The 25456-nt window shown below is 43.9% G+C and overlaps 1 protein-coding gene across 2 annotated transcripts in view; it reads right to left on the bottom strand.

Annotated features, from left to right (window-relative positions):
• Positions 1-15926: 15926 nt before the first annotated feature.
• LOC120047596 (DNA-binding protein SATB1-like) overlaps positions 15927-25456 on the bottom strand; it is a 42431-nt gene continuing 32901 nt past the window's right edge. Inside the window, exons 9-10 of one of the 2 annotated variants that reach the window (XM_038993135.1) lie at positions 19638-19865; positions 15927-17912 (exon numbers count right to left, since the gene is read on the bottom strand). In XM_038993135.1, coding sequence (XP_038849063.1) covers positions 17403-17912; positions 19638-19865 — 738 coding nt within the window. In that variant the 3' untranslated portion in view covers positions 15927-17402. Of the gene's footprint in view, positions 17970-19637; positions 19866-25456 lie in introns of both variants that reach the window. The other variant, XM_038993134.1, reaches the window with a different exon arrangement.

Below are 25456 nucleotides of genomic sequence, written 5' to 3'. Positions count from 1 at the left end.
TTGTGGCAGTGGCACTCAGCGAGATGGCGACATACACGGTAATGTGTAATGTTATTATTTTAAGAATTCATTCACTTTCACACAAGGTAATTGAAAGACGACGACAGGCCTCTATTCCCTTGGAGAATGATAATTCAGTAATGGTTCAATGGTAGGAAATGTCGAGGCACAAAAGGCTTTTTTATGGCTTTACTGAAATCAGGTTGGGGAACTAAATGCTGTGAATGTGTGTGTGTGTGTGTGTGTGTGTGTGTGTGTGTGTGTGTGTGTGTGTGTGTGTGTGTGTGTGTGTGTGTGTGTGTGTGTGTGTGTGAGATGAGATCAGGTCTGTATTGTTAGACCATATCCTGTCCAGGATGATGGCAATGCTATTTTGTGTGCAGAGAGTATACTTTTTTGTTTGGGTTCAAGCAGAGGTGTGAATTGCCAGGATATGGCATGTCTGTAAATGGTTGCCCTCATTAGTAAAAATAAATAAATGGCCTACTGTACTTTACCTTCCGCATCTAATACTGTCAGGTTAGTGTAATTAAATGTTTACTGTTGACAATATTTTGTATAAAAGAGAGATGCAGAACAACTAGATGACTTTCATTCTCCTATTTAAAAGATTGTTCTAACTATGTATTTATCTATATACCACAATGATACAAACAAGCCCCCACTCCCTTTCTCTGTGAAGAAAACAAACAAAAAGTAGGTTTCCTTTCCACTCTCTAACCTACTGCAAAGCAAATCTCCATTGCAGACCGCACATAATCAAAGTCAAATATCCTTCAGCCAATGCAATCCCCCCAAAATATGGCAAAATCAACCAATGGTCCATGAATAATAGGCCTTTCTCTGATTACTGTTGATAGACTTTACAACCAACCTCTAATGGATTAGGTGTCACAAAAAAAATATATACACATTTGAAAAAGAGGCATTAGAAAAACATCTAAATCACCAAAACACTGTTACAACTAATAGTATACATCCACAACACTTTACTAAACTATACTGCAATACTTAACTGGCCACAAGAGGCTCTGCTGCTAACTTTAAGACAATTACATTCCCTCAGTTGAGTGCAATATTGTATGGTTACAAGTCACAGATTTGACACAGGAAAATGAATTAAAGTGGAAGACACTAAATAACTCTGATACTGTGCTGGTGTTACCTGGTGAGCTGATTTCAAGTCCGTGGATATGATTCTCTTTCTTCCATCTCACTAGGCATTGGCTTACTGCATGAGTAGCACATCCCCATTCCCCTGAAAAATCCAAATGGAGCTGGTGTAAAAGTTTTTTTTGCATTATGTGTAAAGGATGACAGCACGACTTCTGTCTACATGAATCTGAATATCAATTTGCTGCCTGCAGTGCAGTTTGAGAAAACAACAGACATAAGTGCAATGTCTCACTGCATCTGTGCCACACCATAATATAATACAATACACAAATAAAACCATTTGTAATTCTCAAATACTGAAAAAGTTACCATACTTGCATAGAGTTATATAGAAAATGAAAGCAACAGGCACCAGTTCTCAACTGCATCCACACCTATTGAATATTTTATTTATTTATTTCACCTTTATTTAACCAGGTAGGCCAGCTGAGAACAAGTTCTCATTTACAACTGCGACCTGGCCAAGATAAAGCAAAGCAGTGCGACAAAAACAACGACACAGAGTTACACATAAACAAACGTACAGTCAATAACACAATAGAAATTAAAAAATATATGTACAGTGTGTGCAAATGTAACGTTAGAAGAGTTGGCAGGTAGGCAATAAATAGGCCCTAGAGGAGAAAATAATTCAAATTTAGCATTAATAGCAAATCAATATAACCCTTAGTGCCTGACCAGTGATAATACAATTCATTTGTTTTGTTTTACCACAGGAAAAACAGTCTAGCAAAAATGCTTAACATGCTAAGCTGCATAGTTGGCGAAATACTAAAAACTGTTCAGAATTTAGGCTACTAGTATTATGATAAACATTCCATGAAGCTCATGTACAAATATAACTTTCTAAACAAACAGAATTCCATCTTCATTCACAAATTACGTTCACAAGGAACATATTAGGCCTACACTACTTTTAAGTAGCCTAGAAACAGAACAATATTTACTTACTTTTAATGTCAGAAGCCGATCAGAAAAACACACACGCTCTTCAAATGGGAAAGAGGCGGGAAAATAATGTTACATGGTGACGTAACAGTTCACGGAAAACGGACTGAACCATTCTACAATTTTTGGTCGTCATATTTTCTTATACCAGCTCTGCTCAACTCAGATGACTTGCGTTTATTTTAGAAATGAATGATACACCAGCATAGTCATGGTAAAAGAATAAAGCAGTACCACAATAGAAGATGAATTCAGAAATACAGTAACCCAAAGTGAACTAGCTCATAGGCCCATTCCAATCTATACAAGATCACTTTTGAATCAAAATAAAAGCAGCAGTCTTGGTGTCATACCTGTTCCTGTTGTTCATAATAAGTAGGCCAGGGAAACAGCATTACCACATTGGAATTAATCTTTAAAATATACACTTTGGTTATTCAGTCAAAGCAAAATCATACCCAAAACGTACCAATCAATAACACAGCACAGTTCCAGGACATAGTGTAAATGTGCTTCAAGTGGGTGAATTTATACCACATTTTCATGGTTTTCTATACTATCTGTTTTCCTTCTTATGTCTTCCCTACTAATTGAGGCACCCTGAGAAACACTGACACAAACATTTGTTCCTACTACTTTAAAGTGGGGATGGAGAAATAGCGGCGGTCCTTGCACTAACCATATATTCCTTGTTCGCTGTATTGTACCTTACTCACCAAAACACATTTTTAAATGGTTATTAGCAGAGTATACATGATCCCAATTTTAATTCCAAGACGCTAGCAATTTTTTCAACAGGAAAAGTAGATTGTGCTGTTTTATTGTCACATTAAACCATATCGCACACACCATGGATAGTGGATAGTGCTAAAACAATGACATCATATCTGAATTCTGCCATATTTATGTACATTCCAATGACTAGAACTTGCCTCACAAAAGTTACCATTGTCACGACTTCCGCCGAAGTCAGTTCCTCTCCTTGTTCGGGCGGCGTTCAGCGGTCGACGTCACCGGTCTTCTAGCCATTGCCGATCCACCTTTAATTTTCCATTTGTTTTGTCTTGTTTTCCCACACACCTGGTTTACATTTCCCTCATTACTTGTTGTGTATTTAACCCTCTGTTTCCCCCATGTCTGTGTGTGAAATTGTTTGTTGTAAAAGCTTGTGCACATTTTGACTTGTGCGCGACGGGTTTTGTACCCATATTTTGTTATTTCTGGATGCTGTTGGTTTTGATAATTAAACTGCTCCAGTTATTACCCAGTTCTGCTCTCCTGAGTCTGACTTCCCTGCCACCAGTTACACACCCCTTACAACCATATAAAAGTGTCAGAGCTTTTGCCTTCAACCCTTTGGAGCAGAGACCGACAACAGAAAATGGATTACATCATACGCATGAGTCCAAAACCCCCGGTCTCATAGAATTGCCTTGATTTAACTTTTCTGAACATCCAACCAACATATAAAGCCTTCATACCCAACTTCATAATAGGTGTAAACTACAGATTCCCAATAACAGTAATAAAGAGGGCTATACTGTACCTGCACCTTACACTTTTTCCCTTGAAATCAACCATTAATTAGCTATAAACATTTCTCCTTTATTTCTAATTGGCTCGTATTTGTCAAGATACAGTTAAAGAGAATGCTTAATTAATTAAACATGAAAGTAACACCTTCCGTGAGTGTTTGAGAATACAGATGCCCCTCTGAAATCCTGCGCTTCCATCAGATTTGTTCTCTTTATCACGTTAATTAGCACCTCACTCCTGTCCCCTTTGCAAATGAGGAGTAGGTGAGGAGGTGAGGGATTTGATGACTTAGAATGCACAGAGCTAACGAGTTGTTCATCCCCTCCACAGCTGTTAAGGCAATTTAACCGCGTCTACTCCGAAGGAGAGGAGCATAGTGCTGAAGGCCTCACAACTGTTATAACATCTTGGGAACCTGAGGAAGGCCGCAGGTAAGTCCAGAAATGGGCACAGTATAATATCCACCTGTAAATTATATTCATCGATACCTTAAAATTCCAGAATTAGATTCAAAAATGTGTGCTTTTTTATAACTTAACTTTTATAATATGTCACTCTAGGAGAATTGTAAAAAAGCAGTAAGGTGTGAAGGCGGGTGTTAAGACCACTTACAAGCTTTGATTATTTTCATGAGCTCTGTTAGACCGTGGGGCATGTTTCAAAGCTGTATACCGGTGCATTGCAGCATTTCCCATCTGTCTCTGTGTAAAGATGGTCAGAGAAGAGGAGTATCACACCTTCAGACCTCCTGCTATGTGGGTTGCCTGGTCCAGAGAGGAGCAGGTCAGAACACCTGGAATGGCAGATCCCTGTCTTAACATTAGCAGTAACTTATAATAGTAATACACAGTCATCAACTGAAACCTACAATATCTCAGGTGTGTCACATCTAGGCCTACTCTGTCCCCTATACTCTGCCACATCTAGGCCTACCTTGTCCCCTATACTCTGTCATATCTAGGTCTACTCTGTCACATCTAGGCATGCTCTGTCATATCTAGGTCTACTCTGTCACATCTAAGCCTACTCGACCCCCGCGGAAATCTAATTAGCATAATTTAAAAATCCCCATCAAAATCCATCTGTTTAAGATAGAGATATCTGTTTTTTGCATTGGCTACATCTCAACTCACCTTATCTGCCGATGTCAGTCATTTACATCTGCGGTGGAAGGTGGCAGAGCTACAGCAGTGTTTGTCAGACCATGAGACACCCCGAAAATCGATCTTCTACCAAAAACGTCTATAGCTTCTGAACGGTTTGGGCTACAAATGAAATGAACCCCTCCATTGAAAGACGAGACTTTCTATGACCCCCACAAGTGTCACAGGACTCGGCTGAAGTCGATACCGTCAATGTGCCAACTTCTGTCTGTAGCGTCCGAACAGTTTGGGCTACATACTAATACAGTATGACCCCACCATTAGAAGGTGAGACTCTCACTAACACATTTGGCTCTACAACACTAAACTTTCTTATATCGCTCAGATATAGGACAGACACTTCAAAACATATTTCATATGTTATTCAATACGTTTCTATGGGCTAATAGCAGTAAGGTCAAATTCAATTTCATCAACTAAGTTTTACAGGGGTCCTAAAATACAAAGAGAAATAGCTAAATGATCCTTAGCATGACCATCTTAAAACAATTCCATATGTTAGCTTAGTAGAAACCTGTGAACTCAATGTAAAATCAAAAAACATTTATTTATGTTAATTAAAAGTTGGGCGAAAGCCAAAACGCCCATACGTTGATGATTTTTGCAAATCTTATCAATTTTTACACGTTGATTCAACGACATCACATAGATTATTTGGGTTGAAATGACATGGAAACAATGTTGATTCAAGCTGTTTTTGCCCAGTGGGTCATCACTCTTTCCCCTGAAAAATAAAGTCCCCAGTACAACACACCATGCCAATGTTGGTTTACAAAATAACCTAAACTTTGAATATATTAACTGTAATTCTTTGAACAAGTGGTGACAGACTACAGTTAGATAATGAAGCGATGGCGGTGAATTGTGATGTGACTATTTGTGTAGAGTCTGTTTTGGTCACTGCCTAAGTGGAGCCATCGAAACGAGTGGTTACTGTCGAGTGGTGTTGTTCATCGATGAGTTATTGCTTTAAAATGAAAGCGGGGAGGCAGGTTTAGAAAAGGAAAATGGGTTCAACGAGTACTTCAAATAACAAGAGGCCACTTGAGCTAAATTCCTAGAATATGAACAACAGGCCACAGACTGTAAATATGGATGATTTTGTTGTTCAGTGTAATGGTCTCCCTCCCCGGGTGAACAGTAAGTACTGTGAGGTTGTTTGCCTTTAGAGACGAGAACCACGGGTAGATTGATCCTCCCATCCCATGGTTTGTGGGTACAATACCCTACTGACCAGAGCATATCCTCTTAAAGAGACATGTACACAATGATGAGTGTACTGTATAGTGGGCTGCATGTATGCAGGGTGAGGTTTACACATACAATTGTGTATCAAGTCAACTTCCTCATGTGTTGTTTATAGACTTATAGAAGTGGCTATAGGGGGTCTTTCAACGGTGTATTTGCTGGGGAACATTTTAATATTGACTGATTGACAAGGTGCTTGGACTTAAATAGTAGGTGCTTGGAGTTATTGTATTCAATGTATACAATACAGGCTATGGCATTGTGAGAACTGAGGTAAGTTAGTGCAGCTAAGCTCTGGGCTTCAGTGGTCATTCAGTTATTCCACATCTGGAATGCAAGGTCTACACACTCAACTGTTGATGCGTCAGATAAGACACTTCACTTTCACAATGATTTCGACCAAGTCTTTGAAGACAAGCTGCAGTTTTTTTGATGCTCCAGACATGTATCTGTCCATGGCTCCACGTCTCGCACAACAAACATGAATTGTTAACACAGAGGTGAATAGCCTCAGCGCAAAGGAAGCATGGCTATGCTGTTATGACTGCTTCCCTTTTCACACAAAAGTTGTTTTGGCTGGGAGCAGAGAGGGTGATAAAGAGTGAGATGTGTCTGTCTGTCCCGACGATAAACCTCAATATTGTAACAGGGATCAGTCAAAGACAATATATAACTTGCCAATTACCTCCATTTTCCCAGGGCAATGGATCAAAGGACACAAGGGTAAACAAAGTCCAACATGTGACCTATAACCTGTGTTTCCTGCAAACACTATTATATCCATAAATGTGACCTTTATGTTACCTTTTTGCATTACATTTTAATAATATGTTCAGTGTATAAACTACTCACTGAATTATAAGTTTCTGTTGTCCTTGAGGAAAGACCAAATTTGAGCTCATTTTATTGGGGCATTTTTTTTTAGACTAGTCGTCACTGTATACCACTGAAACTAGTCCTTCAGTGGACTTCACTAAGTTATAGCAATGCCATCTGAGTGAAAACATGTTTAGTGCATACTGAAAAGAAAATTAAAACATGATAATAAAATGTATTATGATAATATGGAGCCTTGTGCCAGTTTTTCTAAGAATTCCCATGCATATTCATGTAAGTGTGATGTTGCTCAAATTAATGTGTTCAGAAAGATGCTTCAATCCCCCTGAGCTGGTCCTATGTTTAATCTGCTCTGCTAAAAACTGGAGGGCAAAGGGCAAGAGCACAGCGGGGAAAAGCAACGTGGCGATTCATGTTATTAATTCTCAAACCCTAACCTTCTGTTTCCGCTCCTTCAATTCGGGAATTCAAAAACAACATCTAAAACATTTTGGATTTGCCAAACGATTCAGCAGGAGAGGGATAACTTCCTGATATACACTGGGCGATTCCGCAGAGATCACTATCATTAGAATAACTTTATTAGGCTTTCTGCTGCATTTCCTGTTTGATTTACTGCGCAGTCCCAGGGGCTGTGTGGGTAGACTGCTGAGCCAAGGAGGACTCCTCTGCACGAGGCAGACCTGGCTGCCATTGTTGTGCAGCAACCTGAGTATAACATCCCTATTAATCTGGAGTTAAACGTTGCAGAAACATTACCAAGGCCTTAGCCGATAAATCAGTACCACCGTGCCTTTAAATACAGCACATGCATGACCTGGTGTGTAAACGGTGTGTTGATAAATTATCATCCTCTACTTAGACCCTAGTGCGCTCCTCCCTGGCTTCCCCATTACTGCCTACAACAACATATCCTCTGCTGTTTTCAAGGAACAAAAGAGCATTGATGGGTTAATGAACCGCATGATGGGTTGGATATCTACATCTTAAAATAGCTTTCAGTACATCAACAAATGATTGACAGAACAGGGCAATGCCAGACCCACATTGGGTGCAAGTGACACAAATCTCCCTCGAAAACAGGTATAAATAAGGTGACTACTATCTCTGCCTCATTCCCACAATTGTAAGGCCATAGAGGGAAAGTGGAAGAAGCCATGTTGGGAATATGTGTACTCAACGTAAAGTGTTTCCTCACAGTACTTCTATAGCGCACTAACTTCTTACATAGCCAATGGCAGTAGTCGAGGCCTGAGGTAATGACGCCACTGAATCATCAGAATCTCCATTGTAATTGTGATTACATTGTGTCTATGTTTTATATCTTTATGAGATGGCAGAGTGTTATTTAGGGGCATATTTCATCAGAGAATGTGTTAAGAGGGTATAGTGACATCTGTCAATAAAAGGCTGTGGGGGACTTAATTTGAGCCAGTTTGCTACAGAAGGAAAATAATCCTGCAGAAACAGGAAATGTGAATTATTATTAGGATTATAATGAATGGACATTTTTGCAGATTTTTTGTTTTTTTTGTTAGGGCAAATCAAGTCTGACATTTCAAAGTGGAAATACACACTTTAGAAGCCTTTGTAACCGTGAAATACACTACAAGTTAGCATTTCCTTTGCAGGAAAATTCTCAGCAAACGAAAGAGTGATCAAATCAAGATCCTACATCTGTAGTTGTCTCTTCTAGCTCCCCTTCCTACAAAGACCGCCCATGATGATACTCAACATCCTTCAATGTGCTGGAGACTCCTGCCCAAATCCTCCCACTGCAAGTGAAGAAGTATTGAGCTATTTGGTGACCCTATGCAAGATTTGGTTTGGGGGTTCCCCACCTCGCAGGTAAAACATTTTAGTGGTCCCCCCTTGAAGGGCGGAGAGAATGTTTTTCGTTTTTAAGTTAATTTAGTGCAATTCTACACATTTTGCCATGGGGTGTAGTGTCACGTTCCTGACCTGTTTTCTGTTGTTTGGTATGTGTTTAATTGGTCAGGGCGTGAGTTTTGGGTGGGTAGTCTATGTTATGTGTTTTCTATGTTGGGTTAATGGGTTGCCTGGTATGGCTCTCAATTAGAGGCAGGTGTTTGGCGTTTCCTCTGATTGAGAGTCATATTAAGGTAGGTTGTTTCACATTGTTTGTTGTGGGTGGTTGTCGTCCGTGTCTGTGTCTGCGCACCACACGGGACTGTAGCGTTTGTTCGTTCGTTTGTTATAGTCTGTACCTGTTCCTACGTGCTTCGTGTTATATGTAAGTTCTCATGGTTTAGGTCAGTCTACATTCGTTTTTGTTATTTTATAATCCTTCCAAGTGTTTGTTTTCGTGTTTTCTGTTTTGTTAATTAAAAATCATGTCATTTCACAACGCTGCGTTTTGGTCGAATCCCTGCTCCTCCTCTTCGGATGAAGAGGAGGAGGAACATCGTTACAGAACCACCCACCAAACCCAGATCAAGCAGCGGGTTAACGGACAGCAACGACAGCAGCAGTGGGTCAAGGAGGATTGGACATGGGAAGAGATTCTGGACGGAGAAGGACCCTGGGCAGAGCCAGAGGAGTGTCGCCGTCCCAAGGCGGAGCTGGAGGCATCTAAAGCGGAGAGGCGACGATATGAGGAGGCAGCACGGAAGCAAGGCTGGAAGCCCGCAAGTACAACCCAAAAAAATTCTTGGGGGGGGGGCTAAAGGGTAGTGTGGCGAAGTCAGGTAGGAGACCTGCGCCAACTTCCCGGGCTTACCGTGGAGAGCGAGAGTACGGGCAGACACCGTGTTACGCAGTAGAGCGCATGGTGTCTCCTGTACGTGTTCATAGCCCAGTGCGGGTTATTCCACCTCCCCGCACTAGCCGGGCTAGAGTGAGCATTGAGCCAAGTGCCATGAAGCCGGCTCAACATATCTGGCCTCCAGTACGTCTCCTCGGGCCGGTGTACATGGCACCAGCCTTACGCATGGTGTCCCCGGTTCGCCAACACAGCCCAGTGCGGGTTATTCCACCTCCCCGCACTGGACGGGCTACGGGGATCATGCAACCAGGTAAGGTTGGGCAGGCTCAGTGCTCAAAGGAGCCAGTACGCCTGTACGGTCCGGTATGTGCGCCTCAGCAGGTCAGAGTCGGCTGTCTGCCCAACGCCGCCTGCACTGCTCGTCTGCCCAGCACCGTCTGAGCCATCTGTCTGCCCAGCGCCGTCTGAGCCATCTGTCTGCCCAGCGCCGTCTGAGCCATCTGTCTGCCCAGCGCCGTCTGAGCCATCTGTCTGCCCAGCGCCGTCTGAGCCATCTGTCTGCCCAGCGCCGTCTGAGCCATCCGTCTGCCCAGCGCCTTCTGAGCCATCCGTCTGCCCAGCGCCTTCTGAGCCATCCGTCTGCCCAGCGCCTTCTGAGCCATCCGTCTGCCCAGCGCCTTCTGAGCCATCCGTCTGCCACGAGCCATTAGAGCCGCCCGTCTGTCCCGAGCCATTAGAGCCGTCCGTCAGTCAGGAGCCGCTAGAGCCGTCCGTCAGTCAGGAGCTGCCAGAGCCGCCAGCCAGTCAGGAGCTGCCAGAGCCGCCATCCAGTCAGAAGCTGCCAGAGCCGCCAGCCAGTCAGGAGCTGCCAGAGCCGCCAGCCAGTCAGGAGCTGCCAGAGCCGCCAGCCAGTCAGGAGCTGCCAGAGCCGCCAGCCAGTCAGGAGCTGCCAGAACCGCCAGCCAGTCAGGAGCTGCCAGAGCTGCCCTACAGTCATGAGCTGCCCTACAGTCATGAGCTGCCCTACAGTCATGAGCTGCCTTACAGTCATGAGCTGCCTTACAGTCATGAGCTGCCCTACAGTCATGAGCTGCCCTACAGTCATGAGCTGCCCTCCAGTCATGAGCTGCCCTCCAGTCATGAGCTGCCCTCCAGTCATGAGCTGCCCTTCAGTCATGAGCTGCCCTACAGTCATGAGCTGCCCTACAGTCATGAGCTTGAGCTGCCCTACAGTCATGAGCTGCCCTACAGTCATGAGCTGCCCTCCAGTCATGAGCTGCCACTCAGTCATGAGCTGCCACTCAGTCATGAGCTGCCACTCAGTCCGGAGCTGCCACTCAGTCCGGAGCTGCCACTCAGTCCGGAGCTGCCACCCAGTCCGGAGCTGCCACCCAGTCCGGAGCTGCCACCCAGTCCGGAGCTGCCACCCAGTCCGGAGCTGCCATTAGTACAGAGTTGTCCCTCTGTCCTAAGCTACCTCTCTGTCCGGAGCTACCTCTCTGTCCTGAGCTACCTCTCTGTCCTGAGCTACCTCTCTGTCCTGAGCTACCTCTCTGTCCTGAGCTGTCTCCTCTATGTAGGAGGGGCCTTAGTGAAGGTTCCTGGACCATGGTCGGGGGCGAGGGTCGCCACTCAAAGGACGCGAAGGAGAGGGACAAAGACAGTGGTGGAGTGGTGTCCTCGTCCACCGCCGGAGCCGCCACCGCGGACAGATGCCCACCCAGACCCTCCCCTTGAGTTGTAGGGGTGCGCCCGGAGTTCGCACCTTGAGGGGGGGGTTCTGTCACGTTCCTGACCTGTTTTCTGTTGTTTGGTATGTGTTTAATTGGTCAGGGCGTGAGTTTTGGGTGGGTAGTCTATGTTATGTGTTTTCTATGTTGGGTTAATGGGTTGCCTGGTATGGCTCTCAATTAGAGGCAGGTGTTTGGCGTTTCCTCTGATTGAGAGTCATATTAAGGTAGGTTGTTTCACATTGTTTGTTGTGGGTGGTTGTCTCCTGTGTCTGTGTTATGTTACGCCACATGGGACTGTTTCGGTTTTGTTCGTTCGTTTTATGTAGTCAGTTTTCCTGTTCATGCGTTCTTCGTGTTTCATGTGAGTTCGTCGTTCAGGTCTGTCTACGTCGTTTATTGTTTTGTAACTATTCAAGTGTTCGTTCGTGTTTTCTGTTTTGTTAATTAAAAATCATGTCATTTCACAACGCTGCGTTTTGGTCGAATCCCTGCTCCTCCTCTTCGGATGAAGAGGAGGAGGAACATCGTTACATGTAGAGAAAATGTTGTTGTTTTAAAGCACATTTTCTGCAATTCTACATATTTTGCCATGGTGCGGAGAGAGGAAATGTTGCAGTCTTAAAACTAATTTCATGCAATTCATTGTGCCATGAGGCAGACAGAACATTTAGCAGTTTTAAAGCTAATTTCCTGCAATTCCCCCCCAAAAAATGCTATGGGGTGGAGAGAAAATGTTTCATGCAATTCTACACATTTTGCCATGAATTATCTATGTGGGCCATTGGTCAGGAAGTATAATTGAATTCATAGCAATTCAAACCAATTGAGACATGAAACATGAAAGTCTCATTCATTTGACAAATCTTTCATTGAAAGGATGAGCCACTTATTATTGCAAAGAATTCATCCTTGTGCAACTGGGTCCTGGACTTCCTGTCGGGCCGACCCCATGTGGTGAGGGTCGAAAACTACTCCTCCACAACACTGGTCATCAACATGGGGGTCCCCCAGGGGTGTGTGCTTAGCCCCCTCCTGTTCTCTCTGTTTACCGACGACTGCGTGGCCATGCACGACTTTAGCTCAGGGAAGAGGTTAGAGCCCTGTTGGAGTTGTGCCAGGACAATAACCTCTCCCTCAACGTCAACAAAACCATGAAACTGATCGTGGACTACAGGAGACAGAAATGTCAAGGGGAAGGGCCAAAAGCTTCAAGTTCCTCATGGTGCACTATCGCTGAGGACCGGAAATGGTCCCATCACATCGACACTGTGGTGAAGAAGGCACAACAACGCCTCTTCAATCTCAGGCAGATGAAGAAATTCAGCAAGGCCCCTAAGACCCTCAAAAACCTTTATAGATGCACCATTGAGAGCATTCTGTTGCATCACCACCTGGTATGGCAACTGCACCCTCCTCAACCACATGGCTCTTCAGTGGGTGGAGAGGTCAGCCCAACGCACCAACGGGGGCACGCTGCCTGCCTCCAGGATATTTGCAGCACTCAGTTTCAAAGGAAGGCCAAGAAGATTACTAAGCACTTCAGTCAGGCGGGCCACGGACTGTTCACTCTGCTACAGTCTGGAAGATGGTACAGGTGCATCAGAGCAATGCCCAAGAGGCTTGGAAACAGCTTTTATCACCAGGCCATCAGACTGTTGAACAGCCATCACTAGCCGTCGACCTGCATGGTACTCTGTCCTGCACTTTTTTGCACACACTCCCACACACACACACACACACTCACTCACACAAAACACACACACACCTCATACACACAGAGACTCCTGCACTCATATATACTCACACACACGCATACACGCATATTCACAAACACACGCAAATACACACACACAAACCTCACAAAAGGTCTGAATAAACAAGGTATTTCAGTTTTTTATTTTTAATATATTTGCTAACATTTCTAAAAAATCTGTTTTTGCTTTGTCATTATGGGGTATTGTGTATAGATTGATGTGGGAAAAAATATTAAATCCATTTTAGAATAAGGCTGTAATTTAACAAAATGTGGAAAAGGGAAGGAGTCGGAATACTTCCTGAATGCACTGTACATGGGACAGCAGCGTTGGCTGAGTCTTGAAAATGAGCTCAGGTGCATCCTATTTCCACTGATCATCTTTGAAATGTTTCTACAATTGATTGGAGTCCACATGTGGAATATTCAGTTGTTTGGACATGATTTGGAAAGGCACACACCTGTCTATATAAAGGTCCCACAGTTGACTGTGCATGTCAGAGCAAAAACCAAACCATGAGGTTGAAGGAATTGTCCGTAGAGCTCCGAGACAGGATTTTGTCAAGGCACAGATCTGGGGAAGGGTACCAAAACATGTCTGCAGCATTGTAGGTCCCCAAGAACATAGTGACCTCTATCATTCTTAAATGGAAGAAATTTGGAAACCAAGACACTTCCTAGAGCTGGCCGCACGGCCAAACTGAGTAATCGGGGGGGAAGGGCCTTGCTCAGGGAGGTGACCAAGAACCTGATGGTCAGTCGGACAGAGTTCCAGAGTTCCTCTGTGGAGATGGGAGATCCTTCCAGAAGGACAACCATCTCTGCAGCACTCCACCAATCAGGCCTTTATGCTAGAGTGGTCAGACTGAAGCCACTCCTCAGTAAAAGGTACATGACAGCCCGCTTGAAGTTTGCCAAAAGGCACCTAAAGGACTCTCAGACCATGAGAAACAAGATTCTCTGCTCTGATGAAACCAAGATTGAACAATTTGGCCTGAATGCCAAGCTTCACACCTGGAGGAAACCTGGCACCATCCCTACGGTGGAGCATGGTGGTGGCAGCATCATGCTGTGGGGATATTTTTCAGCGGCAGGGACTGGGGAGCTAGTCAGGATCGAGGGAAAGATGACTGGAGCAAAGTACAAAGAGATCCTTGATGAAAACCTGCTTCAGAGCACTCAAGACCTCAGACTGGGGCAAAGGTTCACCTTCCATCAGGACAACAACCCTAAGCACACAGCCAAAACAATGCAGGAGTGGCTTCGGGACAAGTCTCTGAATGTCCTTGAGTAGCCCAGCCAGAAACGGACTTGAACCTGATCGAACATCTCTGGAAAGACCTGAAATTAGCTGTGCAGCGAAGCTCCCCATCCAACCTGACAGAGCTTGAGAGGATCTGCAGAGAAGAATGGGAGAAACTCCCCAAATACTGGTATGCAAGCTTGTAGTGTCATACCCAAGAAGACTCGAGGCTGTAATCGCTGCCAAAGGTTCTTCAACAAAGTACGGAGCAAAGGGTCTGAATACTTATGTAAATGTGATATTTCAGTTGACATTTAGACAGAAGCAAAACAGTATTTTTCTTTGTCATGAGATGTTAGATAACGTTCCCTTCCATGTTGCAGTGTTTGATCTAATGCATTCTGGGAAATTCATTTTTTCAGACATTTTTTTAAAACTTATTTTTAAGGGAATTATGAATTATTATAGACAACCCACAACATGATCTTAGAATATTTCCAAACAAGTGTATTTAAATGTTTCAACCTTTTGCTACATGTTATTGGTAACCATACATTATGTCAAAATAAACATTCTATGGTGATAAATGAGCCATTTGAATTTAATTGAATCTAATTAAATTAAATTATATTTCCTTTAATTCAATTCAAATTCTGCTTCATGTGGAGTGTGGCCAATTCAAATTAAATTCAAATTCAAGATTCTAATTGGAATTAGAGCCATTTGTAACACAATTCCAATTTGATCCCAACCCTGGTATGTACACTCTTAGAAAAAAGGGTTATAGGACAGCCGAAGAACCCTTTAAGTTCTAGATAGCACCTTTTCTTCTAAGAGTGTACAGTGTATGTTAAACTACTGTGACCATTTCCCCTTGAATTGTAAATAACCTAAAGTGCTCAAGAACTCAAATCTCTGGTGATTGAACCCCTTAGAATCAATCCCCTTATGTGAAAATGTGATTCAAGAATCTGTGCATTTCTCCTCCTTTGCTTCAAACACGCACAATGTTACACTGGCCTTTATTTTGAAAAGGAGAAAAAGAGCAAAACCTCGAGGGAATCCAGCCCAGACTGGCTGGCACATATCCGAGGGTGTTAACAGGTAAAGGTAATTTCTGTGTGGAGCAGACAGACACCTGAGTTCACCTGGGGTTCAGAGAGAGGTCAGGGAACCTGTGCTGTTTTGACACGTTATCTCCCTGTAGAGGGCTTCGTTAGCACAGGAATTAACATCCCACTTGTATTTATTTTTCAGGTCTCACAGCTACTTCAGATTCTCAGGAGAGTATCAAGATAAAAGATGCAAGAGTGGAGCTCATGTACAGTGGTTTTCAAAGGTACTGGATATGCACATATTGTTAAAAGTGTTAACTTTTGCATAGAAATAAAAAAAGGACAATTATAAATTGTGATACTTACAAGTATTACACTTTTTAGGATAAAAAATAAACTAATTTCACTGAAAAGTCGTTATATGTTGATACATACTGTTGAATATGGTAAGTGAAACCTTGTTCTATAGGTGCAAGTAGCGTGGTCACATGAATGGCAAGAATCTGGGGTACAATACAAACAGTTTAATTGTGTAATTAACAATAAAGAACCACTCCTAGTTAGACAATTTCTGCATAAAGAAACCGAGAAACACTTATAAAACAGTCAGTTGTAACAAAATAACTGATGTTCTCATTGAAATAAACTCATAAAAAAGAAAAAAAAATGTATACAGGATATTTATACAGGAATAGCTTGAATTGGATTCTTAACCAAAGGAAGACACATTGCAGACATCGATATTCACACAGATTGCATATGTTTTTCTCTCTAAGGTGTTCTATAGGTTAGTAATTTACCTATGCTTATTTGCATGATAGTAAAAATTGCATACAACATTAATTGTGAAGCTTGTAGCATGAGTTGCTTGACATACAGCACTTTTATAGGCAACCTTTAAAGCACATCTTCCATTTAAAACGTTAAGACACTTTTTGTTTTTACTGCCCATCAAAATGACATTTATAAATAGAAAAGGATCAGTGAAATAAAAAAAGCGCTATGTAACAAACTTTCCCCAAAAAGTAATTACATCAGAAACACTGCATGAACTGCAAATAAATAATGTAGAAGACAACAAAAAACAGAGTTTGTGATTCACATTTTTAAACTGTGTGGCTGATTCAAAAAGTTACAGTGACAAAGGTTTTGCAAAATAATCTAATCGGCAGTGCCATATAGTACAAGGCATTTATTGGCATAGTTTCTTTAAGACTGTATCTTTTTTTACAGTTAATATAATGTCTATATATATATTTATATTTCTTCCTAACAAATAATATGTAACGATTGAGCTATTCTCGGCGACGCACTTGGGGTGCGTTTTGGGTTCCAGAGTTTGAGTGATCCGTAATCACCGTCATGTTTTTCGCTTTTTCAAAGAATAACTAATTTGCCAGCAGGCTTCCAGACTTAGTACCTCATCATTAAGGCCTTGTCATCCACTTGTTCCTCGATTTCATATGCATTTGAAAAAATCCAGTTGACACCACATACGTAAACACCTATCAAAGTCCTATCAAACTCCATGGGGGCTTTTTATTATAATATCAGTAGCTCAAAAAGAAAGGAAATCAGTGTAAAACAACAGACATTAAGTGCAGTCAGCAAATATCCACGGCAACATACTTTGAATAATTTTTTGTGCAGGTTATTTAAATGATGCATCAGTCTTTACAGTGAATAATACAAGTTTTACAAAATCAGAAAAAGCAATACTTATTCGTATTACTGTAGTCTGTGGAAATGGAGCGGTTTCCAGCGTGAGAATGCTAGCGTTGCGTAGCCTTTCAGTCTGCATTGATATATAAACGCTAATCGTACGCATAGAGTCCAGACTCTGTATTGATAGAAACACTACTCTTTTCTCTCGCAGCGTCCGCACTGCGCTAGCCAGACCATTACCCTTTAGCATTGCATTCAGTCTCTGTGTGTATAGCAACACTACTCTTTCAGCACAGTGTTCAGACTGGGGGCTGCTCTCTCTACTCCTTGGCCTCGTGGTCAGATTCTGAGAGGGCCTCGGCGTGGGCCAGGTGCTCCTCGATCTTGATGGAGAAGATGGTGCTGTTGGTCTGTGTATTCTCTTCCAGCTCCTTCAGCAGCTCGGCGCTGCCCTCCCTGAATTCCGACAGTTCCTCCTCAAAGGCCGGGCTGCTGCTACTGCTGTTGCTGGGTTCCTTGGGCGGCTTGGCCAGGTGGTTGACGTAGAAGCGCTGGTTCTGGAAGAACTTGATGATGGTGAGCTTGGGTAGGTCCAGCTGGGCCGATAGGGTGTGGATGGCCTCCTCGTCTGGGTACATCCCCACGTCCTGAATGAAGCTCTGCAGAATGCCTAGGGCCTCGTGGGAGATCTTGCCCCCGCCGGAGCGAGCCTTGGTGCCCCCGCCGCCGCGGCCCTCGTCCTCTGTCTCTGCCGGGGAAGCGGTGGAGGGCTGGCGAGGGGGCAGCCGGGGGCCCATGGGTGGTTGCTGCTGCTGCTGTTGCATGGGCTGCTGGGACAGTGGAGGCTGGGAGGGGTGCTGGAGGGACATGGGGGGCTGGTGCTGCTGCTGTGGCGGTTGATGGGTCTGAGACTGTAGTGGGAAAGGGGGGGACGACAAGAGACAGGATGTTATCAGTGAACACTTATCGGCGACTTAATAACGCCTTTCATTCAAATCAATTGAGTTGTGTAGAAAAATGGGCCCACTGTGCACAGAACAGGCGCTCCACTGGAGGAATTTCCATGTAATATCTTATTGAATGTAATCAGTCCTTGAGATTTTTTTTCATGCGGAAATTGTGTCTTTCATTGTGGGGTAGAGGCACCAGTACTCACATACAAACCTGCACGCGCACACACACATGACACACACGCATGCAAACACGTACAAAGACACTGAGACGCCGAGAATTCACACGGAAACTGTCCGTTCTGGTTGGTACTATCGAGCTTATCAGGCCCCCTTCAAAATATATTGCCAGACCACGATAAACAAACTCAATGTGTGTACAATTCAAAACGCGATCGCCGCCGATTGCCATGGGTGTGAGAATGCTAACGATGGCTTTGCTTTGCCGTCAGTATCCCGCTAGTGTAAACACATGACACATTACTCCTAAAATGTCTCATTGTTAGCGTGGAGAGAGGGTTGAGTGGGCAACTCGTGCTTTCTATTGAACACACAACAGTTTTTTCCCCCTGAGTCAGACTCACTCCAATTGGAGTTTGGTAATGAAGTTTCGAAAACACAGCACTTTACAGATAGCTTACCGGCCAGCTGCACATATTCACACCAAAGATCCAATTTTACACAAGAACACACACATATAGGGAGCTTTAATAAGGGAAGCTTCTCTCCACGTCTGCGAATCACTGCTTTGCAACAGGTCTCTCCTGAGAACAAGCTTTTTAATAAATAGACTGACCTGAGTTGACAGAGGTTCAACGCCAACACCAATAAGCACTATGAATTGCAAGTGTCAGTAGTTCCTCTATGCATTACAGTACTGAGACATTTTACTGGACATCATTTCTATTTCATTAGCGGTTAACTTTTCTGCGAAGTATCCCAAATTGGTCATTTCTTTTCACTTTTTTAATCTGATATTAGGCTCGATGAGAAAAATCTGATTCTGGTATTTCTACACTGGTGCTTTTATATGTTTCTGGCTAACAAAATAACTGATCAGCCATTCAGCTGCCACTATGTTTAATATAAGTATTTATGTTAACAATTCACAATTTTAAAAGTTTAAAGTGGGTCTCAGGTTTTTGTGTTCATTTGCAAGCTGCCTTTTAAATATAAAACTTAGATAAGTTAAAAATAAGAGTAAATTTAAAAAGTATTTCATTAAAAACACAAACTTTGACTATTACTATGTTTGTGATTAATAGAGATAATTTGTAGAAATGTCCCCTTACTGCTGGTTATTACGAACACCAGATAATTACAATGTAAAACTAAGGGATAATACTGGTTGCTTATTTGAAATCACAACAGAAATGAAAGAATACAAATTCTCTCTCTCACCTGTAGTGGATCTGTGTGGGACATATACATCAGAGTTGGGTTCTGTGGGTACAGACATCAGAGTTGGTGTCTATGCTTGTGTGTGTGTCATCTCCAATGGATGTGTATGCGTGTCCACTGCACATAGGTACGTGTGTGTATGTGTGTATGTACATGTCTATGTGTATTATGCGCTTGTGTGTGTGCATGTATGTATTAATGTGCACGTCTTTGCCTCCTCACCTGCATGGGGTCAGTGGACATGTGCATTGTGTGCGGGGGACGGTCGGCGTGGTGCTGCTGCTGGCCGGCCGTGCTCTCCTGTTCGTAGATGGCGTCACGCTCCGCCTGGGCCAAGCTCAGGAAGCGGCGGATCATGGACAGGTTCTCCCACAGCGTACGGTTCTCCGGGCTGGGGTCCTCCTTCCAGCGCAGAAGCTCACACAGCCAGCCCTTTACCGAAAGGAAACGAGAGAGAGGTTTAGCCTAACCCTCCACTTTAACTGCTGTACTCACACAGAAAGAAACCCTAACCAGGGGCGGAGAGTATACCCTTAGCTATACATTTTAGCCCATTCCTGTAACATGCCAATATAATACAATTCGAAAGGCAGCAAAAGAACACATTATGGGACCATTAGGTATAACAACATACACATGTATGTAGTATTCATTGTATGTAGCACAAAATGAAGGACACATTTAACAGTTTACAGGAAACATTATACTCTAGCCCAGCAGAGGGCCATGAGAGATGGGACTGTGGGCCATAGAAGACTGTAGCTACACAATATTAATTTACACAGAGCATGTATCTGAGAAGCCCCAGTCAAAGGAAGCTTGTGTGTGTGACTGTGTGGGTGCAGCTGAGCGGTACAGTACGGTAGAGACCGAGCCCATCTATGGAGCTCTGTGATGAGGTCCTGTGACTCAGTTATACAGCACTGGATGTGGAGGGAACTCAACTGGGCCGTGTGAGGGCAGGGCAGGGGGGTGATCACCATGACAGAACTGAAGCAGAGGGTGAGAAAAAATTGTGTGAGATGAAGAGTAGAGAACGAGGGAGCCAGCGAGAGAGAGAGAGAGAGAGAGAGAGAGAGAGAGAGAGAAAGGAAGAGAGAGAGAGAGAGAGAGAGAGAGAGAGAGAGAGAGAGAGAGAGAGAGAGAGAGAGAGAGAGAGAGAGAGAGAGAGAGAGAGAGAGAGAGAGAGAGAGAGGGAGAGAGAGGGAGAGAGAGGGAGGGAGAAAGAGACACAGAGAGAATGGAAGGAAGAGAAACAGACAGAAAAATAGGGAATTTTAAATGACCGTGGCTAAAAGAGAGATGTAACGGGCAGAAGGGAGGGAAGGAGGAAAAGCAGCTTCATTGAGGGAGGGCGAGAATGTGAGTGTGTGTGAGAGAGAGAGAAAGAGAGCGAGGGAGGGGAGAGGGAGTTAAAGAGGAGAGAAGGGAGAGCGATGAAGCTGTTCAGCCGGTAGTCTGTCCTGGCAGCGTGACAGAGCAGTACTGTAATCTCCCAGCCAGTGTGCGGCAGCACCTTTCATTTCCACAGGATTACACTGCGCTGGTCACACACACAAACACACACACACACACAGGGGCAGAGCCACGCCACCACACTGCATGCAAGAGATAACTCAGCATTTCTGTTGTCCCCTGTTCCAACTCCTCCCCTAAGCCACATCAAACCCAGGAGGGTTTTGGAGAAAGCCGGGAGCAAGGGAGGGAGAGAGAGAGAGAAAGAGAGAGGGGGACAGAACAAGGAAGAGAGAGAGAGAGAGAGAGAGAGAGAGAGAGAGAGAGAGAGAGAGAGAGAGAGAGAGCAAGAAAGACAGGGAGAGAGAGTGTGAGAGAAAGAAGGACATGGAGAGTGAAAGAGAGAGAGAAAGAGAGAGAAAAAGAGAGAGAGAGGGGTAGAAAGACCTAAAGACTGCGTGTCCACCTTGTTCTTCTGACACGTTTATTGTTGCCTTTTTTAATTTGCATGCAGAGGGATTTGAACCGCGTTACCACTTTGATGTCTGTTGGTTTCGGCTGATTCGGTATTGAGGAACACCGCTCTTTTCACCCCTACATGCCTCCCTGCCTCTTCCTAGCTAGAACTGAACCACACTACTAAGGCCGCGATGAAGTAATCCAACTCAAACACTCCCCAAACCAGCAGGATTAAACCCAATGTACTAAAGTCAGTCAAACAAAGGCCAACATGAACCCCATAGTAATTCTGGGAAGTCCTCACATAAATGAACTAGCTAGTTCAAAATAACTACAGTAAAAACAAGAGGTAAAGTCTTAATATGTTGTCACTATGCTATTCATATTTTGCTGAAAGCTCGTTGATAGAATGTTGTACGACTAAAGTAAAGGAAGTTTGGCGCAGAGAAGTTTAACATTTACGCAAAAACTGATACAATTATCACAAAAGTGTCAAAATGGCAGCTTCCCTCAGTCGTCCCCACACAAGTGGGCAGTCAGCGTTTTCCCTGGTGGTTTAAAGAGCTGAAGTCGTGTTTGTGTTTGTCTAATTGCATTGCTTCCACAGGCCTGGCAGAAGCATTGAGGGAAGAAAGAGAGGTGTGAGAGCTGGTCAGAGGAGGTGGCACTTGGCTCTCTTTCCAGCAAACTCAGGGGGGAAAAAACTTGGTTTAGGTCAAAAAAACGTGATGTGAAAACTTCATTTGGAGTGAGGATTTCTGTCTAATAATCACAATGACAATGTGACATGGTGGAAAAATCCAAAATGGTGTTCCAGCTTACTATCATATCTATGACTTAACCATTGTTTCAACTTCTATTTGAAATTGTGCAGACTTTCGAAGCTTTAAATAGACTTTGCAGAAATGTATAAGCAGCATCAATTGGTGTAATAGTTATTAGGTTGGCAGCACAATGCATGTTGTGTTACTGTGTTGAAACAGGCACTTACAATAAGAACCAAACATCTCTGTTGCTCTGTGTACTACGTCCATATTGTTCATTTCCCCCCTAACAACACTGTTTGAATACGCTGTACTTACACTGCTCACCAATTCTGAACTACCTCGAACTCTCTCAGAGTTAGTGAAGAGCTCTCTATAAATAAAAATGTATTATTCATAATGATTAGCATGGAGAATGGAGAGGTGAGGAGAGTGACCACCCTGCCTGTTTTTTCGTCCAATCTGACTGTCAGCACACGGGCTGAGGGGGTCAAGAGGTGCAGAATGACAGAGTAATATACTCTTCAGCAGCAGGCCTCACGCAGCCCAGCAGAGCTCCCATTGTTTAGCACAGTATAAATAGCAACTGGGCATTCTTAATTATTTCGCTCCCAACACAATGCTGAATTCATGCGCAAGATTCACCCAACTACGCAGCGGCACACCGTACCATGTTTGTGTGTGTCTGTGGCAGCCACAAGTTGCCAATGAGAGCATAGGCCTGCTCTGTCAGGGAACAGCCCGGTATTCACGCCCATCCCTCTTCCCTTCACCTCCCTCCCTTCTCCCTTCACCTCCCTCCCTTCTCCCTTCACAACCCTCCCATCTCCCTCCACAACATGGACGCACACTACTGCATCAATAAACAACACTCTGCTGTGAAACCCTGCATGGAAAAAAGAGAGATGGAGAGAGAGATAGAAATAGAGAGATGAGAGAGAGAGATAGAGAGAGGCCTACCTCCACAGTCACACGGCAGGGCCAACACCTATCTCTAATCTCATTTGGTCATTATGAGCCCCATCAGTCCACCACCGAAAAATAAGCCGGCAGATGTCCATCAACTGTGATTCTCTTTTTGTTAGGTGGGGTGGGGGGTGGGGGGATTATAACACAATCAAATTGAATATGGTGCTTTATACAATAATTGTCTACACTGAAACAAAAGCACATTTGACCTTGTAGAAGCAAAACATCTGTTACAGTTGGGAGAAAAAGATTGCGATCCATTGTTGTGGCTGGACTTGAGGAACTTGTCAGAGGAGGGATTGAGAGCTGCAGAGAGCCAGCCAGACTCACATCTCTGTCCGAGAGGGAGAGAGAAATAAAAAGTAGGAGAGACAAAGCATTATTGTCTTTCCCTCCTTAAACCTGGCATAGGGCCCAGCTCCACTAGCAGACAATGCTATGCAGATAAATGCAGCTGATAACACGGTATGTTCAAACCTGTTTCTCCTCTGCAAGAGCGTCACCTTAGAGCGCGTTCACCCCACACAGTTACCATCACTCGGTTGTAAATACGGCACCATGCCCATCTGTTGACGGGAAATACCAACCTGCTTGATGTTCAGCATATGAGAATCTCCCGCAACAATAAGCAAAACATTTCTGTGGAAAACGGACCCAATGTTTTGTGTGTGTGAGGAAATCTTAATATGCAAATAAGGCAGGTCCGAGAGCCTATTCAAATAGTCTTGGCGTGGAGAGAGGAGAGGGGGGGAACAAGGGGGAAATGGGGTCGAGGCCCTTAATTGAACTCAACCATTCTTCCCCGGGGGAACTGGAGGTCTAGCTACCATGTGGCCATCCTGAAAAATCCTACACTCTTAGCATGCATTCACAGTGCTGACTAGAGTTGGGATTCCTTCTACCCGTCTCACTCATTCCGTAATAAAACAATGAGTAAAGATTTTGAAGCACTTAAAAGTAGAGTAAGTAGTACAAATACGTCAAATCAAATAAAATGGTATTTGTCACATTGGTCGAGTTTAAAAATAATAATAAAATAAAATAGTAACACAAGGAATAAAATAAAATACACAAGAATGGAGCTATATACAGGAAGTAGCAGTACCAGATCAATGTGCAGAGGTACTAGGCATTTGAGGTAGATATGTACATGAAGGCAGGGTAAAGTGACTCGGCATCAGGATAGATAATAATAAGAGTAAAATAAAGAACAGCAGCACCATATGATGAGTATAAAAGTGTGTGTGCGTGTAATGTGTATGTATGTGTGTTTGTGTTGTGTCGGTATGCGTCTATTTGTTATGTGTGTGTGTGTATTTATTGCATGTTGAATGTCCGTGTTTTTTTGTGTGGGAGTGTCAATGTAGAGTGTCAGTGCAAGATAGAGTCAGTGCAGATAGTTCAAGTACCATTCATTGACTATTTAGCAGTCTTGCTATTTAGCAGTCTTCGGCTTGGGGGTAGAAGCTGTCTTGGAGCCTGTTTGCCAGACGGTCTATGGCTTCGGTGGCTGGAGTCTTTGGCCGTTTTTCGGGCCTTCCTCTGACACCGCCTGATACAGAGGTCATGGATTTCAGGGAGCTCGGACCCAGTGATGAACTGGGCTGTCCGCACCAGCCTCTGTAGGGCTTAGCGGTCAAGGGCGGTGCATTTGCCATACCAGGCGGTGATGCAGCCAGTCGGTGATCAGGTCTTCCACCGTCGTATTGTCAGAAACCTTGATGATGGTGTTGGAGTCATGCGTGGCCATGCAGTCATGGGTGAACAGGGAGTACAGGACTAAGCACGTACACCTGAGGGTGTTGAGGGTCAGCATGGCAGAGGTGTTGTTGCCTACCCTCATCATCTGGTGCCAGCTCGTCAGGAAGTCCAAGATCCAGTTGCAGAGGGAGGAGTTCAGTCTCAGGATCCCAAGCTTGGAGGGGACTATGGTGTTGAACGCTGAGCTGTAGTCTATGAACAGCATTCTCACATAGTTATTAACCTCTTGTCCAGGTGGGAGAGGGCAGCGTGAAGTGCAATTGAGATTGCGTCCTCTGTGGACCTTTTGGGGGTATGCGAATTGGAGTGGGTGTAGGGTGTCTGGGATGATGGTGTTGATGTGTGTCATGACCAGCCATTCAAAGCACTTCATAACTACAGATGTGAGTGCGACAGGACGATCGTCATTTAGGCAGGTTACCTTGGAGCTCTTGGGAAAAGGGACAATGGTGGTCAGCTTGAAACATGTTGGGTTTACAGACTGGGACAAGGAGAGATTAAAATTGTCAGTGAAAACACTTGCCAGCTGGTCTGCGCGTACTTTGTGAATGTGCCCTGGTATTCTGTCTGCCCCGGCGGCCTTGTGACTGTTAACCTGTTTAAATGTTTTTCTCA

Source organism: Salvelinus namaycush, chromosome 5, assembly GCF_016432855.1.
Source record: "Salvelinus namaycush isolate Seneca chromosome 5, SaNama_1.0, whole genome shotgun sequence".
Taxonomy (NCBI): domain Eukaryota; kingdom Metazoa; phylum Chordata; class Actinopteri; order Salmoniformes; family Salmonidae; genus Salvelinus; species Salvelinus namaycush.
The sequence above is the reverse complement of the archived record's forward strand: the minus strand, read 5'-3'. Positions and strand labels throughout refer to the sequence as shown.